Raw genomic sequence first — 20,577 nt, 5'->3', positions numbered from 1 at the left:
CACTGAACATTCAACACCCCCGCTCTTTACACACACACACGGTTAAAAACCCATACATAAACTATAAACAAAATACACAATAAAGTAACATTGCTGTTCCTGTAAATAACCTGCTTGCACTCCTTCACAGCGTAAATAAGCAGGTCAGTTTCCTCTGTTGAGAAGCGAAGAAGCGCTGCATCGTTAAAATAGCAACCCGCCAAAGTCAGAGCGCACCTGGCTCTTAAAGGGAATGGCAAGTGGCTCACTGATTGGTTCCTTGGTTGTTTTATTTCACATCATGCCCAAAACACACCCATGATAATTAAGCTGCACAAGGTGTACTTTTCCCTTCGTTATAATAGCAAAGAGACACACTGACACGCCCCAAATCAAGCTGCATGCTGCATGGTTAATGGCTCTCCTACGATCACAAAAAAAGGGCCCAAACCTTCTTAGATTTCAACGGAACTCAATATAAAAGGAGTTTATTTCTGGTAATTTTTGAGATTTTCTACTGGTTAATTCATAAAGAAATTGTCTGTGTTTTTAAATATTGTAGAAAACTAAAAAAATTACAAAAATGGAGATACTTGGATTACTTGGATTTCATTAGACAGCTATAAAATATTTTTACATACAGATAATACAAATGAGTCATATTTGCATTATATTATATATGTAGTACATTATTATCACCTAATGGTACTTATACACAATATAGGGTCTAGCTATAGGGATAATTTTTATATTATTACAAATATAACAATTATCCCTATAGCTAGACCTTATATTGTGTATACATACTGTGCATTTATAATATTGTATATTTAATGGCATGTTTTTATTATTAATTGGAGATGCTTATATTAATGATCAGTGACTATTTTGAAATGTAATAAAAATGAAAACATATTAAAGTGTGTGTGTTAAGTTTACCGCTGTTCTGGTGCCGGATGCAGTCGGACAGTATGGAGATGAACTGGATCTGCTGCTCCTCCTGCTGAAAGCTGAAGTACCAGTCTCTCCTGTAGGGCAGTCTGAGGTACACAGCAAATGGACCAGGAACCGTTACCACAGGTGGTGATCCGTCCTCTTTAGAGCCTGTCAATCAAACACAGAGACAAATCTCAGAGAGAGAGTTTGGCGGTTGCTAGATCGCATTAATGGTACTTGTCTGACTGCATTTTGCCTAGTGTAAAGTTAGGTGGAGAGGGGATAATTAAGGTTTGTTTTTCAGAAGTGAAAGAAACTCTTCCAGTGAAAGAAACTCTTAATGCAGGGGTTGGCAATAGGCGGCCTGTGGGCCAGATGTGGCTACTAGTCTGTAGCAGTCCATCCCATTACACTTAATTTTCCAAAACAGATTTTTTTTTTTTTTGGCCCTCCATCAAATGGCTTGGAAAATATCTGGCCCACAGCCAAACTTAATTGCCGACCCTTGTCTTAATGCTTCTGCATATCAAAAAGATTTTAGACAATTTTATGCTCTCAACATTGCAGAACAAATTTGGGGATGATCCCTTCCTGCTCCAACATAACTACTGCCCACCAGTGCTCAAAGCAGGATCCATAAAGACATGGTTGAGCGAGTTTAGTGTGAAAGAACTTGACTGGGCTGCACAGAGTCCTGACCTCAACCTGACAGAACATTAATTAGAGCAAAGAAGAAGAATCTTCATAAATTCTTCATAAACACACTCCTAAACCTTGTGAAAAGCCTTCCCAGAAGATTTCAAGCTGTTATAGCTGTAAATGGTGGGCCAACATCATAATAAAGCCTATGGATTAAGAATGGGATGTCCCTCAATTTATATTCATGCAAAGGCAAAGTACACATACATTTGGCAATATAGTGTAGTTTACCAGTATTGGATATACTGTCACCTCCATTGCCAGCTTTTCAAACACCTTGATCATTAAATACCAGTTTAACCCATCTGAAACCAGTTACCAGCAATGAGCTGTAATTTTATGATGTCATATATTTAAATAAAGGTAGGGTAAAATATATGTAAAACAGGAAAGGCAAAACTGCTTTATCAAACAAAAATGTTTTATAAATGCTGATTTGATTCTCAAAAATGAAAAAAAAAAACAGAGCTATTGCACAGTTACTTCCTATTTAGGAAAAGCGAAAGCAGGGTGAAGAATTTTACCCTTTGCTCAGGAACTGAAACTGTATTTCTTTAATAGTTGTTGCGTATAGATCCAGAGCCATCTGAGCTGCTTTTGAAAATGTGTTTTTAATAGGTTTACTTTAGAGATGCACAAAAAATAATGTGTGATAACCTTTTCTTAAAGGTTTTTCAACACTGTGATAAAAGGATCACTGCTTCAGCATCAGCAGCCAGAGTCTGAGAGAGTGCAATTGGTCATTCTCTCACTGGATGGGTACTCTTTTCTCACATCCCTCCTAATGTATGTACTTGGTCGGCACAAGCATATGCTAGCTGATGTATCAGTGTTACACGGTATATCGATACTAGAAAAGTATCTCAATACTTCTTCATTAAAAATGGTGCAATACCCTATTTATTTAGTACCAGTATTTTAACCCAATTGGCATCAGCCATATCCGTGGCTGTGTATACGCAAACACATGGGCTTATAAACTATGTTTTGAATCATTGATTTGAATTTGCACTTGATTTGTGAACCGATTCACTCAGTGAATCCCCTTTGTGTAAGTTCCTCAAAGCATCCAAACACCACACAGATCACATAGTAATTCACAAAATATCAGCAGATATTAAAGTTTAAATGTCTACCAGCTTTTAAATGCCTTATTTTACCGTTTTTCAGTGATCAAGTGAATCAAAACAGGTCAGGGCTTATGACATTACTGACATTTTCTGGTTAGGAGGGGATCTCCTTTCACACAGACAGACAGCTCACAGACAAAGTTAACTATTAAAGAAATTCCAGTAACTTATGTTATGTTCTTACTTGAAATGACGAATACATATCATCACACTGTTAATCTTTCTGTTTTTTTTTTTTATTATTAATAGAAAATGTTTTTAAAGTTTTTTAAATGTTCGATCTTCTATTATTCCATTCATTTCTGATGTTTTAGTTTTTGCCTGATATTGTTTAAGTATCAGTACTGAGATATTTAGGCACGTATCGTCTCAAAAGTCATAATTTTGGTATTGTGACAACTGTGGAATTGGGGAGTTTCGGATGAAGAAGGTTGGTGATCACTGATCATCCTGACCTCACACACGTCTTTAAAATTATATTGACACTCTATGAGGTGTCAAGGTGTGCGTGGAGAATGGTGATCAGAGTGACTCACTGTTGAGGTCGGGGAAGGCCTTGTCCACTAGAGCTGAGTATTTCTCCTCTGATGTCAGCACAGTGCCGCCTGTTAGCAGGAGCGTGTGTCGTGCAGGAGTTCCTTTATTGAACGTCTAGATGGAGAATATATTAAACATTATAAAACATGTGAACACTCAAAACCAAGTGATGATGTTGTTTTATTATGTACACTCACTGTAAAACAAATATCTGCACAGAAGGCAAAAGTTACCAATAACAATAAATGATTAATAATTAGACTGATATGAATAATATTTATTGAGCTACACATACAGCCGTAGTGTGTAACACATGTGTAACTTTGCAACATGCCAGACATCTCAGTATAGAGTATAGAGTTGTAGAGGTTCCTAATGGAGTCATTTCCAATGCATCTCATGCATCTTCAATATCCTCGCACAGTTCCTGCAGATTTTGTGGTAAAGGTGGGGTGCTAGAGTGTTGATAACTCTCAATGCATGCAATAGCATCGCATTCCACACATTGTCAATCAGGGATTTTTCATCTGAACATGGCATACCATATGCATCCTAGGGTGTTTTCACACTTGTAGTTGGTTTCTATGGTCGGGATCAGTTGATGAGTTTGTTTATTTGGAGCGTTTCTCCCTCTGTTTGGTTTGTTTTCACACAGGCTCAAACATAAACGCACTAAAATGCACACCAATAACCCAGGCGAGCATATTGTCTCCTCTGATTGGTCACAGGTGTCTGACGCAGGAGCCAGAAAATAAGTATAGTGAGAAGATTCTGTGTTCCAGTGTGCATATCTGTGCAGTGTGAAGCTGATTTAACTCAGCTGAGCTTTTAAACACAGTGTTTTAATGGGACATTTTTAACAGAGTGGTGTGGCTACAAGCAGTGATCGCTGAACATACTGCACGTGTAAACAGCATGGAGCAGAAGAGACAATTAGCGTTATCTGGCTAATATATCTGATTAAACTGCGCCTTATCAGCACTTTATCTCAAATAAGAAGAGTATATTTAATAGCTGGGTCGGATTGCTGTTTTCACACCTGCTCAATTAAACCCCACCACATGCTGACCAAGGTGCCACCACACATAGATTTATTAGACATCATCGCTAAGCCAAAGGCAGAAAACTCTAAAGATTACTTTGCCATCATGTGACACACTGGCAAGACAACCCACCAAAAGATAAAATTTCTGTCGGTTGATTCCTTCTGGGTGGAAATATGTATTTTATGACAATCAGTGTACAGTAAGTGTGTAATGTGGTACCTCCTGACTGTCGTGGAGCTCCAGGCTGTAATCTGATCGGACCACCACAAACCTCTCCTTCCACTTTCTGCTGTCATCGAAGTGCTGGACGCTGTTCTTATACAGCACAGCCGAGGCCTGGGAAGGTTCCTTTACCAAAACAGATGCAAACACACATCCAGTTACAACCCAGAGTGAAATGGGTTTAGTTTTATGTGTCCAAAGTGGGATAAGCTAATTAGTCACCGTATCTTATTAAGGTCAGTACATTTTTGTAAATATTTGATTATACCTTTTAATGGGACAACACTAAAGATATGACATTTTGATACAATGTAAAGTAGTCAGTCCACAGCTTGCATAACAGTGTAAATTTACTGTTCCCTCAAAATAACAACACACAGCCATTAAGGTATAAACCTTATTGTGCCTAATTAACCATTTGTCCCCTGAGTGCACTAAAAAAGAATTCAGTTTTTGCAAACACCTGGAAAAGCAAATCAACATTCTGCAAACCAATCAAGGTTAAGTATAGAAAAAAAAAACTAACCAGACTAAATGTTTATAACAGTAGTTAAAAATATTGTTATTGAATAGCATTGTGATATTCTTTTTTGCAATACAGTATTGTTTCTAAATCAAAAACACAGTATTGGTTTTTAATTATACGTTTGCATGTAAAGATTGGTGTCAGAAGTGGTTCATTCTGTCTTGAGTTGTTAAAATCCCTCTGTTCTGATGATGTATAAAAATTAAACTTTTCTTTAAGTCATATTTAATAAACATGATGTGTGTTTTAATACTCTAGAGTTAACCTACAATTAGTTGCGGTATATTGAATTGTAAGTATCATATTGCGGAGTTCTTGCCATTACACAGCCCTACTCAGGACTGCTGAGTATCTGCTATCTGTAAATAGAAATCAGTTGTTCTGAAGCATTTGCCCTAACAGCAGTGGCTAAAATCAGAGGTAGCAAAATGTTGCAAGTGATTTTTGTGTTAACCACACTCCCAGCATCAGACAACACACCCCAACACACTGCAGAAACCTCAACACAAACAGATGGTCAATGTTTCAATATAAAAGTCAATTTATGAATCTGTTTTAGTCTTTAATAGCAGAATCGATTATTATATCATTACTAAAGTAGATTTCATTACACAGCCACAAAATACAGTTTGATATACCATGCTAAAATTTAATAGAAAATTAACTGATGTATTGGATAACCAGCAACAGACCTACATCAGTCCAACATAAACCAGTGTATGTTATGTAGTTGTGACAACTAATTAAATATAGTGCATGAATATCTGTCAAAATAATTTAAATAATTTTTAAAGAAAATAATCATAGTAAAAAAAAACCTATCATATTAATTGAATCTGAGAAAATTAGAGTTTACTTTGTATGAACAGTTTGACTTAACAACAGTACAACTGTAGTGGGCAGGACTAAAACATTAAACAAACCACTTCTGACCCCAATCTTTACATCTAAACTAGTAATTTTTTTTTTTTTTTTAATATTTATCCTTACAGTATTGCAAAAATAAATATTGAGTAGTAAGTAAGATGTCCCCCATAATTTAATAAACAATTCCCTCAGTTTTAATAAATTATTTTGTTAATTTAATAAATTCCCTCGGTTTTAATAAATTGTTCTGTTAATTTAATAAATTATTTCCTCAGTTTCAATGAATCGTACGGATAATTTAATACATTTTCTGTTTTAATAAATTGTTTTGTTAATTTAAAAAAATTCCCTCAGTTTTAATAAATTGTTCTGTTAATTTAATAAATAATTTCCTCAGTTTTAATAAATCGTACTGATAATTTAATACATTTTCTGTTTTAATAAATTGTTCTGTTAATTTAATAAATAATTTCCTCAGTTTCAATGAATCGTACGGATAATTTAATACATTTTCTGTTTTAATAAATTGTTTTGTTAATTTAAAAAAATTCCCTCAGTTTTAATAAATTGTTCTGTTAATTTAATAAATAATTTCCTCAGTTTTAATAAATCGTACTGATAATTTAATACATTTTCTGTTTTAATAAATCATTCTGTTAATTTAATAAATAATTCCCTCAGTTTAATAAATCATTCTGTTAATTTAATAATTCCCTCAGTTTAATAAATTGTTTTGTCAAGTCAATAAATAATTTCCTTAGTTTTAATAAATCGTTCTGTAAATTTAATAAATAATTCCATCAGTTTAATAAATCATTCTGTTCATTTAAAAAATAATTCCCTCAGTTTAATAAATCGTTTTGTTAATTCAATAAATAATAGCCTTAGTTTTAATAAATCGTTCTGTTAATTTAATAAATAATTCCCTCAGTTTTAATAAATCGTTCTATTAATTTAATAAATAATTGCCTCTTTTTAATAAATCATTTTGTTAATTTAATAAATAATTCCCCTAGTTTTAATACATATATTTCTATTAAATAAGGGAGTTGTGTAAGGATTTCCTCCTGGTTAGTAGTATAGTGGGGCATTTGCTGGTTTAGTGGTGTATTTTACCTCAGACCTGGTAGCTAATCAGCTAGCTTAGTTCTGTTCCTGCAGAAACATAACATTTACACTCTCCATTTTGCGGGCGGAATAACTTTAAATCTTCAGTAGGAATAAAAAAATAAAAGTATTTTTGTTGTTCGCATCATGTTTGGTGGGGACGCACGGTTACACTCTTTCTCTATATCTCTCGCTCTCTCCATCTCTCTCTCTCTCCCCTGTACTAAGCCAATTAGCCTGTTATTTTAATTTCAGTAATAAGTCTAATAGTAATTGTCTGAACTAAAGCTAAATAGGTTATTGTAGCGTGTAAATGACCTTGTGTTTGAGGAGCTGTGTTGGTCCGGTGCGATGCTGCTCCACTTCATCATGCAGCTGTGAGAAAAAGGCCACGCAGTACTGTCTCCTATAATGAGGACTGAAGTTCTTCAGCTCGGCTTCTGTTCTCCCTGAATACACACACACACACACAAACAAACACAGAATCATTTATTAGCCAAGCATGTTTACATATACAATATTCCAGCCAGTACTTTTTTCCACAACATAGACACTTTTATAACATAAAAATGAACGTTCGCCACAAGTTACTAGATTTACCAATGCTAACGTTAGCCACAAGTTACTAGATTTAGAGAAGCTAACATTAGCTACAAGTTACTAGATTTAGATAAGTTAACGTTAGCCACAAGTTACCAGATTTAGAGAAGCTAACATTAGCTACAAGTTACTAGATTTAGAGAAGCTAACATTAGCTACAAGTTACCAGATTTAGAGAAGCTAACGTTAGCCACAAGTTACTAGATTTAGAGAAGCTATCATTAGCCACAAGTTACTAGATTTAGAGAAGCTAACATTAGCCACAAGTTACTAGATTTAGAGAAGCTTACGTTAACCACAAGTTACTAGATTTAGCAAAGCTATCATTAGCCACAAGTTACTAGATTTAGAGAAGCTAACGTTAACCACAAGTTACTAGATTTAGCAAAGCTAACATTAGCCACAAGTTACTAGATTTAGAGAAGTTAACGTTAGCCACAAGTTACCAGATTTAGAGAAGCTAACATTAGCTACAAGTTACTAGATTTAGAGAAGCTAACATTAGCTACAAGTTACCAGATTTAGAGAAGCTAACGTTAGCCACAAGTTACTAGATTTAGAGAAGCTATCATTAGCCACAAGTTACTAGATTTAGAGAAGCTAACATTAGCCACAAGTTACTAGATTTAGAGAAGCTTACGTTAACCACAAGTTACTAGATTTAGCAAAGCTATCATTAGCCACAAGTTACTAGATTTAGAGAAGCTAACGTTAACCACAAGTTACTAGATTTAGCAAAGCTAACATTAGCCACAAGTTACTAGATTTAGAGAAGCTTACGTTAACCACAAGTTACTAGATTTAGCAAAGCTAACATTAGCCACAAGTTACTAGATTTAGAGAAGCTTACGTTAGCCACAAGTTACTAGATTTAGCAAAGCTAACATTAGCCACAAGTTACTAGATTTAGAGAAGCTTACGTTAACCACAAGTTACTAGATTTAGCAAAGCTAACATTAGCCACAAGTTACTAGATTTAGAGAAGCTTACGTTAGCCACAAGTTACTAGATTTAGAGAAGCTAATGTCAGCCACAAGTTACTACATTTAAAGAAGCTAACGTTAGCCACAAGTTACTAGATTTAGAGAAGCTAACATTAGCCACAAGTTACTAGATTTAAAGAAGCTAAGGTTAGCCACAAGTTCCTAGATTTAAAGAAGCTAACGTTAGCCACAAGTTACTAGATTTAAAGAAGCTAACATTAGCCACAAGTTACTAGATTTAGAGAAGCTAACGTTAGCCACAAGTTACTAAGTTTAGAGAAGCTAACGTTAGCCACAAGTTACTAGATTTAGAGAAGCTAACGTTAGTCACAAGTTACTAGGATTAGAGAAGCTAAGGTTAGCCACAAGTTACTAGATTTAAAGAAGCTAAGGTTAGCCACAAGTTACTAGATTTAAAGAAGCTAAGGTTAGCCACAAGTTACTAGATTTAAAGAAGCTAAGGTTAACCACAAGTTACTAGATTTAAAGAAGCTAAGGTTAGCCACAAGTTACTAGATTTAAAGAAGCTAACATTAGCCACAAGTTACTAGATTTAAAGAAGCTAAGGTTAGCCACAAGTTACTAGATTTAAATAAGCTAACGTTAGCCACAAATTACTAGATTTAGAGAAGCTAATGTTACCCACAATTTACTTGATTAAGAGAAGTTAACGTTAGCCACAAATTATTGGATTTAGAGAAGCTAACGTTAGCCACTCGCATTTAGCAAACTAAAGTAAGCACTAATCCAACCACTTTTTAAAAGCCTTTATAAGTTCTTTTCTGACACTGAAGTTGTGTAAAATTGTGTTGTGTGAGAATCATAGCCAAGTGTATGTTTACTTTATATGTACACGTGTTGTGTTATGGACCCATTAAATAATAATGATAAAAAATAATTAATGTTAATGTAATCTTGGGTTAATTATTCTTCATGTAAACAATAATATGTTTAATAATGGCTGATTTGAGTGTTGCTTGTACAATTACAACATCAGTTCTCAGAAAACCTCTGAGAAATCTGAGTAACTGTAATGGGAATATCCTTAAATGAATCAAAATGAATAGAAACAGAAATCACATCAAGATTTTGTGAATTAGTTGTGATACCCAACCCTACTTCTTACCAAAAAAGAGAGTGTTAAAGTCCTGTGGACTGATGAAGTTATAATATAACTTTTTTTGCCACAAACAACACGCAAAGATATGTGTTGGGGACAAATTGTACAGCAGTCAAACGCAAGTGTTATTCTTCGATTATGGTTTTAATGTGCACTTTGTATTTCATAAGATGTATAATAACCTATTCTTTTCTTTCTGTATCAACATGATTCTTCTTTTAAAGAGAGGCTCATTATAGCATCTTTACCCTGGCCCATTCCAAGCACCACTTAGATGAAAAAAAGACGTATTTAAACATTTCAGACGCTGGATTTTTGTAGAAAAACATCTAAATCTGTGATGCATTATCTGAAGGCTGGGCTAAGCCTCAGCTCTCGACTGCGCTGCCAAAATACCACGGCACAGAGTGGAGCACTGGGTCCATTTCAGCTTTATTCCAGTCGCCAGTCCAACTCCAGCTTTCTGCACAGCGCTCTGCTTCTGGAGACGCTTCATTATTTCCAAAAAGTTTCAGGGGAATGTGGTCTGAGATGGAGAATAACGCTATGCCTTACAGAGTTCTAACTGGTGTTTCGGCTGCATTACTGGCAATGCAGCGTCCCATACATCAAACCTAACAGGATGTTCTAGAAGTTGATAGTTGGAATAGTTGGAATGGAGTGAAGCTTTATATGTCTGTATGTAAATCACAGTATTATAGTAACAGGATAAGTTTACTGGGGAAAACTGTAAAATATAAATGAGGCTCTAGTACCCCGTTGAAGGATACAACCCTGTAGCCTGGATACAAGATGAGATACAGTTGGGTATGGAGGTATACATATGGAAGTTCCATATGGTATCCTGCAGAACATTTAACCAAAGATGTTGTTGCAGCTGGGCCTGTAGATCCTACTCTACACTTGTAGGCTGCTGAAGCTGACTTCCCAGCTGGTCCTATAAATACTCAATTGGCAATAAATCTGGTGACCAGGCAGACCAATCTGGGGAAGACATTCTGGAAAACCCATGCTGCGTGTAAAGGAGCATTATCCTGCTGAAAATTGCTTGCAGTTGGAAGTCCTGCCAGAAGAAGCAACACATGTTGCTGCAGGATGCCCTGCACATATTGCTAAGCTGTTAGTAATAATAATAATAATAATACATTTTATTTTTATAGCGCTTTTCAGGATACTCAAAGACGCTTTACATTGCATTAAAAAAACACAATATGAAAATACATAGTAAAATAATCAACATCATCGTCATCATCAACATCATCAATACCATACAATAGAAATCAAATAGAGCAAAACAATCAATGCATAAAAGATAGAAAATTAAAAATTAAATTTAATGAGTTAAAAACAGATGAAGAAAAAGGGAGGAGAGGAGAGGAGAGGAAAAAAGAAGAGGCACACAGAAATGTTACATCATGCGTTGAAAGCAGATCTGAAAAGGTGAGTTTTGAGGAGAGATTTAAAAGTGGGAAGATCAGAGCAGTCGCGGATGTGTTTTGGGAGAGAGTTCCACAGGGAGGGGGCAGCTATGGAAAACGCTCTGTCGCCCCAGGTCCGGTGCTTGGTTCTACCAATGGAGAGTAGATTGGCGTCAGATGATCGAAGTGAACGGGAAGTGTGGCTCATATCACTACTTGGGATAACTGACAGTTGTATAAAATGTTTCCCCAGATCATCACACCAGCAGTTGGGCCAAGATTGAACCTGACCATCGATGGATCCCAAAATGAAGCTGGATTTATAGCTAAAGACAATACAGTCGTAGCCAGTAGCAGTCCAGGTTTTCCCGTTTATAAGATCACTGCAAACACCCCTGTTTTCTTAGTAGTCCAGTAGGCGTACTTCACGGCCCAGCTTAACAATGACTTTATGCAATTCACTTGTCAGACCTTTAATTCTTCACTTTATTGCTGAAATTAGTCCAGTGTTAAGCTAAAGAGCTAAAGGCGCTGTTGCCATGTGGGTCAGCCAGACCTCTCCCTGTGGCAGTTTTCTCCAGTTTCCTACAGTCTTTTGAAGGTGTACTTTACTGCTTTACTGCTACTTTAGGAGCTTTACTTAATACCTGACTGGTAAAATTCATACATGAAGCACACTGGATTATAAGACGCACTGTCAATTTTTGGGAAAATTAAAGAATTTAAGTGTGCCTTATAGTTTAAAAAATACTGTAAATGGCAAAAATAAGCGTGTTCAAAAACCTGTGAACGATACCGATACTGTAGATACCGAGAAATGTATAAAAAAATGACTATCTTGCTTTTCTAAGTAAAATTATGCTTTTCCTCCCTAAGTATTTTAACTAGGAAAAATTTATTTGGGTCTGTCGTAGAGGCATGTCAGACAGTCATCAATCTCTTACCAAGATGTGCACTACTGACAAATAGCCTTTAAGAGCCTTTTTTTTTAAAGTGTACCTGGGAAAGTCAGTGGGTATTTTTAATATGTTTATTTGGACTCCTCTAGCACCAAAAAAGTAACAAATATTTTGAAAGAGTCTGACAGTTGAGCTGGGCTGATTTGTGCTGTGTCTGTGGAGTCGTTTGGGTGATAAAGTGATGAGAAATGAATGGAGCTGCAGCAGCTGCACTGCAGAGGACTGAAGGATGAGATAGTGGTTTCCTGTGGGATTCCTGAGACCGACTGTTTGGGTCTACTTCCTTATAACGGTGCACTGCAGGAGCACAGGGCGTACACACACACACAGACAGTGAAAATGCTGCTCAGACATAGCGTGCTGTGAATTTTAAGCAATACTACTTACTCACCAGAATATTTGCAACACACCACAACCCAGCATGCTCTGACCATACCTCCACTAGATAACCACTAAAGCCTGGGTCTACCCACGTTACACTGCACAGATACATCACATAAGAAAGTGTATGTTTTATACAATGCTGTTGTATGCGCGAGTCTTCACACAGGAGAGAAAAGCAGTGTATAAATACCAAATCTAAATTATACCAAAAATGTTGTAGTTAGTGTATCGAAAAGAGGTATTTAAAACACAACACATTGGTATTTACTCTACCATAAAGGGGTATTAATGTATTATACCAACTAAGCATTTTTAATATATGTATATATATATTTTTTTTTTCTATACGATTACAGGTATTTGTGTGGCATAATAAAAATTTTATTTAGTATATAAAAAAGGGTAATAGTATACAATACATGGGTTGTTACTATATCATAAAGGGTGTTTAGTATACCATACCAAAACATAGCAAGTATTTAGTATGTTATATTAAAAACAAATGGGGGGCATTTAGCATAATACAAATGGTATTTAGTATACCACACCATACCATGTCCAAAACAGTATTTAACAAAATCATGACACAATAGTATTCTGTATACAACAATGGGGTATTAATTTACCATAAGGAGATGTGCATTATAGCATGAATGGGTAATTAGTATAACATACCCAAAGACAAATGTAGTTTAACAGAAAGGGATATTTAGTTTATCATAGTTAGTGTACTATACATTAAGATATTTTACAGATCTACATCTGTAAACACAAAATCAAAAATCAAAAGCTTCTATTCTGTTTTATAAAAGTCTTTTCCACAATTCATTAAAATGCTAACATTTAGCTGTTGCCACGGGCAACCCAGGAAGTGATTGTGAAGTACTGTGGTCAACTCTGTTGCAATAACGAACACACATGCAAGCACACACACACACACACAGACATAGAAAAGTCCTTTCTATATCCACGCTTTTGCAAATGCAGATGCATCAAAAATGTTTGTTTACACGGACCTTGGATACACATGCTTACTCACTCACACACCCCAATAACACACCCAGAACCCCATGAGGGTTAGAGTGAAACAGAGTGAGGGAGAATAATGTAGAGTGAGGTAGAGTGAGGTAGAGTGTCTTAAAGTAATGTAGAGTGGACAGAGTGAGGTAGAGTGAGGTAGAGTGAGGTAGAAAGACAGAGAAAGGTAGATTATAATAGAGTGGGGTAGAGTGAGGTAGAAAAACAGAGAAAGGTAGAATAACAGAGAAAGGTAGAATAAGGTAAAGTGAGGTACAGTGAGGTAGAGTGGGGTAGAGTGAGGTAGAGTGAGGTAGAAAGACAGAGAAAGGTAGATTATAATAGAGTGGGGTAGAGTGAGGTAGAGTGAGGTAGAGTGTCTTAAAGTAATGTAGAGTGGGCAGAGTGAGGTAGAGTGAGGTAGAATAAGGTAGAGTAAGTTAGAGTAATGTAGAGTGGGGCAGAGTGGGGTAGAGTGAGGTAGAGTGAGGTAGAGTGAGGTAGAAAGACAGAGAAAGGTAGATTATAATAGAGTGGGGTAGAGTGAGGTAGAAAGACAGAGAAAGGTAGAATAAGAAAGAGTGAGGTACAGTGAGGTAGAGTGGGGTAGAGTAAAGTAGAGTGAGGTAGAATAAGGTAGAGTGAGGTAGAAAGAAAGAGTAAGGTAGAATAAGGTAAAGTGAGGTACAGTGAGGTAGAGTGGGGTAGAGTGAGGTAGAATAAGGTAGAGTGAGGTAGAGTGGGGTAGAGTGAGGTAGAGTGGGGTAGAATAGGGTAGACTAAGGTAGAGTGGAGTAGAGTGAGGTAGAGTGGGGTAGAATGGGGTAGAATTAAGTAGAGTGGGGTAGAGTGAGGTAGAGTGGGGTAGAATGGGGTAGAATTAAGTAGAGTGGGGTAGAGTGAGGTAGAATAAGGTAAAAACTACTAAACTACTTCTTATTCTGGGTAAAATATGTGAAGCCAAACCAAATGCTAAGAGCCTTTGAGGAGCTTAAACTAATTTAGAAATATATTAGTTAATTTATCACGTTTCCCATCAATAGCAGGATATTCAACAGCCCTACATGTCTCCTGGGTTCAGCCCACTCTTCTGTATACAATCCTAATGTACAGTCTTTACATTCTTCCTGATCATCCTGTCACCTCAGCAGCAGGATCTCCAGATCATTAAGATCAGCTCTCGGTCAGATATGAGTGATGGTTACATCTCGGCCTGGCAGAGGGGACTGCGGGCACTAGGCGTAATTGAATATAATTGCACCATAATTATAGCCACACATAATTACAGGATGTGTTGATGAAGATAGTGTTGGAATGTGCTGAGACAGTCTGAGCTGATATCATGACGTAAAAGCTGAAGCTTTCCAGTGCTGCAGATACCAAACTCAAAAAGAAGTACTTCTTGGTCAATTTAGACTCTACAGCTGCTTTTATACTGCAGGGCTGGACGGTTCAGAGTGGCTTATTCACATGGAGATGGTTTGGCACAAAATGATGATGAAGTTACACTCATATAGAGCATTTCTAGAAACCCAAGGATGCTTTAAAATCACGTTCAGCACTCAGCAATACACACACACACACACACACAAAAATTTAAGAAGCGGCAGCCAATGCACAGCGTACTCTCAACCGGAAACCACCTTCCACCAGAAGGAGCTGACCCAGGATAGATGCCAATGCATATCTAGGGACACAGTCATACATAAACCATAAACATTAATACACAAACATACTAATTATTTGCTAATATGGCTAATAAAAAAACATTGTTAACCTTGGAGTTCCACAGGGTTCAATTGTCGGGCCTTTAAAGCTGTAGAGAGCTGAAGCGTAAGCTTACATACAGGGTCTACTTGGTTAAACACTAAACACAAACAAACCTGATGTTGGGAAAATTATAGGTAAATGCTGTATAGATGTCAATCATCAATATTTTTGTGCATGCATAAACTTTTCTGAAGTCTTTTGGTGTACCTGATCTCCATGGTTTTTGGACTGTGTGAGGAAACCAGAAGAAACCCATGTAGACACAGTAAGAGCATGGAAAAATCCACTGAGGTAGGGACTTGAAGCCAAAAGAGCCCAGCCTGGGAGGCAAACATGCTAACCACTAACCCCTAATGAGCAGACGTCCCAAAATTATAAATAACTAATAAATACATAATAATGTAGAAGTGAGTCTAATTCTACAATGCTCAGATCTGACCTCATATTAGGTCACAGTTGTTGTTTTAAACAGGTTTAATAAGCAAACATGTTGATGAGTTCAGCAGACACACACACACACACAGATCCTGGGGAAACTTCCACATCGTAGGCTAAACAAATACAGCTGAGCATTCTCACTGCACAGACACACACACTGCACACACACTCCACACACATCTGGAGTACGAATTTAGTGTTGAATTGACCTGCATCCTGTATGATGTGCGCACACATACACACACACACAGCTTTATATAGCATCTTCATCTGCAGTTTCTCGGATATCCTGTGCCTTTATAGGCATGTAGGGTCTTTAATACTTTAGTTACAGATGTATGTGTGTGTGTGTGTGTGTGTGTGTGTGTGTGTGTGTGTGTGTGTGTGCGTGCATGCCTACATATCCTGTTCTGAAGTAAGGCATTACAGGACTATGCAAATTACAATGCCTACTTCCTATTTTTAAGGGTATTTACCACCTGATCTGTTAAACATGGTGGTGGGAGAGTTCTATTATTCCCACCCTCTGGTTATGAAAATTTTCCCATCCACACCAGACAAAAACCCTAGGACTAGCATGCCAGCAGTGTATATAGTACTGATAGTACTGCGATAGTACCTCATGAAGAGAGACATTAAAACACCATGAAGAAGTCCTAAACACTACACCCTAGGCTTGTCACAAGATTTTTTTTTGTAGACGATATATTGCCCCAGAAATTATTGTGATAAACGATATTAGTGTCATTTTGAGATAAAATGCCATTGACATAATCGCAGCTATTGAAGCACTGAATACAAATAAACACAATAGACCATATAAATCAGACGATTATCAAATATTATTGAGGTCATGTCCATTTATTGTAAGTCGATAAGTCAATATTCATGACAGGCCTACTACTCCCTACTAAATAGTGTACTGGTCAAGTCAGGGAATTATAGATTCTATAGCTAAACAAATATACAATATACAAATATATTTACATGCATTCATATGTGCAAATCTATTTAGCCTGTTCAGACAAAAATAATAAAAATAAAGCTTTTACTAATCTACAGCTTGGAGAGCTGTTTCAAAATGCGTTTTCTTTTAGTAACCATAAATGACAAAAATAGCCAAAACACATACCAAATAAATTGATCCAGTTACATGTGGCCCAGGTTTTAGGTGCTCCTGTCTTTCCAACACTCAGCTCTTCCTGCGATCTCCAGTGTCCCGACTACAATACCCAGGATGCACCACAAACTGACTTTCATGATCACATGACACTGCACACGGCTCCTCCAAAAAGCCAATCACCTGAATTCTGAACACCTGCTCACTGGCCTATATAAACCCCTCACTCCTCTTCACCTGTTGCAAAGTATTGCGTTTAAATTTTCTTGCCTGTGATTTCCATTTTGTGTATGACCTTGTTTTGTTTTTCGACCCTGATTTTTGCCTGATATTTTCCTGCCTTTGTATGACCTTTGGACTGTTACTAGTTTATGGTATGTTCTCTCTCTCTTGCTGCTGTTCACTGATTTTGACCCAGCTCATTTTGACTACCCCTTGTATTGCCCTTTTGTCAACAAACCTTTTTTGTTGTATCTCCATATATCAAAGATCTGCCTAGCCATGGCACTATGTATAGACTGCCAGCCCAAATTTTTGTCGTATTTAGATTGTATTCAGGTTTATTTCTGCTTGTCTGGACAGCCAGAAACCTAATTAAATCTATTTTTTGCAAGTCAGATTCAAGCCACATTTAGAGGTGGTTTAAAAAATGATTTGTACAAATGCATCATCCACAAGTCTGCACACTCTGGATGATTAATCAGAAATCAGAGCTTCTGATTGGTCAAGAAACAGTTATTTTGAGCAATGAAGGAGTGCTGTCAACATTCCAAGGGTCTGCCTGAAAAAATGCAAGAAGAAGGGGGTGGGGCTCAAGATAAAAAAAAAAAGTCTTACAGAAATTAGAATCTGATCTGATCACTTGCAAATAATCATGCAGACATTCACTTCAACAGATCTGATCTGATGAACAGATCTGGTTTGACTGAATTCTGAACATGGCCTTAGATGTCTGGACCAAACACATTCAATAATGTTGAGGTGTGGGCCCTGGTGTGCTGTTCTGAGAGCAGCAGGAGCTTCTTTGTTCGACTTATCTGTTATGCTTTTTTAAGCTAAGAGCTTCTGATCAGCTCCAGATCTGAGTTTTCAGAGTTGAAAGCTTTAAGTGTTGTTTATCTGATGGGGCAGTGGTGGTGGTGGTGGTCTACCAGGACTCGCAGTAGTTGTTAGGGGGTATTTTAGTTCATTTTTTAACTTTGATTTTTATCTTCTATCTGATCTTTTTGGATCATCTTCGAAAACTTAATGGCTCATGTATGTGTATTTAAATGGTTATTTGTGTGTGTGTGTGTGTGTGAGTTTGTGCGCGTGCTGAAGCTTCCTCTTGTACAGGAAGATGAAGCAGTGATGAAAGAGAAAGAAGAGAGATGGGAGGAACAGATGGTAAGGGTTTCATTTCCTAATATCACAACAAAGCACTTGTTTAATGATCAAAGCTGCAAAAACACTCACTCACTCAGGGTGTAAATCTGTGACCTCGCAACAATGTATACCAATCAGCCATAACATTAAAACCACCTTCTAATATGGAGTACCCATATACATGGACTTCATAAGACCTCTGAAGAACAGAATCAAGATCTCTGACCTTTATCAACAACAAGCTCTACAATACAGAGTTACTATATTCACTAATACCACTCACAACTTTACTACTGTACACAACACAAGCCTTATATTCACCATGACCTTTATCACCAACATTGTATATGCTGTCTGCAATACAAATGTAACCCCATATTAATGTAAGAAATCTGTAATGGTTAAAGGTTTTGCACTGCACTGATGAACTTTAACACACTCTCTCTTCACCCCAGACACCCACAGTCTCTCCACTGACAGTCATACTAAAGGCAGGCCGAGCTGATCTGCTGCAGAGTTTGAAGGATGAGGTCATTTCCTTTAGTGAGCCCCGAAAGCCAAACTCTGAGGCAGCTGTGAGCTCACATTATTTTACAAAACGAGGTCGAATCATCGTATCAGCTGCAGTTACTCTCTCTACACACACACACACACACACACAAGCATCCTCACTGAACAGCAGGGTAACTTTTCTTTACTGTTAAAAAAAACGTACAACCTCAATTTCAAAAAGTTGGGATTCCTGTGCAAATTGTAAATGTGGGTAAATAAAAGTCATTGATAGTTGCTATTAACTTTTCCAAACAAGCTCATATTTAACAAATTATGAAATTATACTTAGATACATAAATAGACATTAATTTTATAGATTTATGTTTATTATCCCAGCATCTTCATGTGATGTCCTGCCCACATCAACCAATAGGATGAGACTTTTGGGCAAAAAACAGGACATAAATAGGAGGAAAGGGACATTTATTTTCTCCTTCTTTAAGCAAGGTTTATTTTGGATGTACAGTACCAGTCAATTATCTGGTCTTTAAAGGTTTACTTATTTGTTTTACTACATTGTAAATGAATACTGAAGTCATCCAGACTATGAAGAAACACATAAGGAATCATGTAGTAACTTAATAGTGTTAAACAAACCAAAATACTCTGTGAAGTATTTAGGTGCTTTTATCTGGGGAGCTGTTAGCTTGCAGTTCTGAGGCTGGTAACTCTTTCTTTCCTGGGGCGGTCCTGATGAGAGCCAGTTTCATCATAACGTTTTTGATGGTCTTTGCGACTGCACTTGAGAATATTTTTAAAGTTCTTGAAATGTTTCAGATTGACTGACCTTCATTTCTTAAAGTATTTTTTTTCTTTACTTAGTTGAGTGGTTCTTGCTAGAATCTGGATTAGAACATTACTCAAATAGAGCTATTTACTGTATACCTGTAACTCTACCTCTTCACAACTTTACAAGTGATGCTCTCAAACATATTAAGAGACAAGAAATTAAAGTAATTAACTCTTGACAAAGATTTCATTATTTGTTCTACTATATTATATTTTTTTACTAAAGTAATCCGGACTATATAAACTTTCTGAAAATATAATATATCCGCAAGCTTTCTGAAAGGTTTAACAAGCTGTGAAGCTGCAGCTGTCGGTGTATTAAGTTTTCAGAGTGAGTGTATTAGTGTGGAAGTAACGGCTGTGTGGTTTGGCTGACCTACTGAGGAAAAACTGCTTTCCCATCCACCCATCCACCCCACCTCTGCCGGTCTGGAGGAGACACCCAAAAAGAGAGACAGCATCAAATCTACAAAAGCTCAAATATCACAGATCTGCTACAGGAAACAGTTACATCTACAGCTGAGGGAACAGCTACAAAAAAAACAGGTAACATTAAACAGTACATGGAGACGCTAAAGAGAAAACATACAAGGAGATGTTACAGGGAACAGCTACAGTATGTGTCAGCAGCTACAGGAAAGAGCTATAGTATAGATCTGCAGCTAATGCAACATATACAGGGAACAGGGAATAGCTACAGCTACTTAAAACAACTACAACTCAGACAAACCAAGTCTCCCTGAAGCTGCGGGAGTCTCCAGCATTTCGGTAGTGGCTCCCTGATGCCCGCGAGTCACATATAATCTCCCGGAATTCAGAACGAGTGCCCCAAACGTGCACACAGGCGACAGACTTTTTTTCTCTAATCGCTTGTGGGAAGGAGAGAGAGAAAACAGAGAGGGTTCTGATTGGCCTGTTCTCTGCAAAGAGTCTGTGAGACAGCCAATCAGTTTTTAGTGTGTGCGGGCAGTGTTTTTCCCCCCTCCTGGATGGGATTTGTTCAGTGAGTGAGA

The 20,577-nt window shown here is 37.0% G+C and overlaps 1 protein-coding gene across 1 annotated transcript in view; it reads right to left on the bottom strand.

Annotated features, from left to right (window-relative positions):
- niban1b (niban apoptosis regulator 1b) overlaps positions 1–20,577 on the bottom strand; it is a 54,176-nt gene that overhangs the window by 19,485 nt on the left and 14,114 nt on the right. Inside the window, exons 2-5 of the mRNA XM_022672993.2 lie at positions 7,368–7,498; positions 4,547–4,675; positions 3,281–3,395; positions 919–1,083 (exon numbers count right to left, since the gene is read on the bottom strand). Coding sequence (XP_022528714.2) covers positions 919–1,083; positions 3,281–3,395; positions 4,547–4,675; positions 7,368–7,498 — 540 coding nt within the window. The remainder of the gene's footprint in view (positions 1–918; positions 1,084–3,280; positions 3,396–4,546; positions 4,676–7,367; positions 7,499–20,577) is intronic.

This window comes from Astyanax mexicanus, chromosome 18, assembly GCF_023375975.1.
Source record: "Astyanax mexicanus isolate ESR-SI-001 chromosome 18, AstMex3_surface, whole genome shotgun sequence".
Classification (NCBI taxonomy): Eukaryota; Metazoa; Chordata; class Actinopteri; order Characiformes; family Acestrorhamphidae; genus Astyanax; species Astyanax mexicanus.
This window is presented reverse-complemented; position numbering and strand designations above follow the sequence as displayed.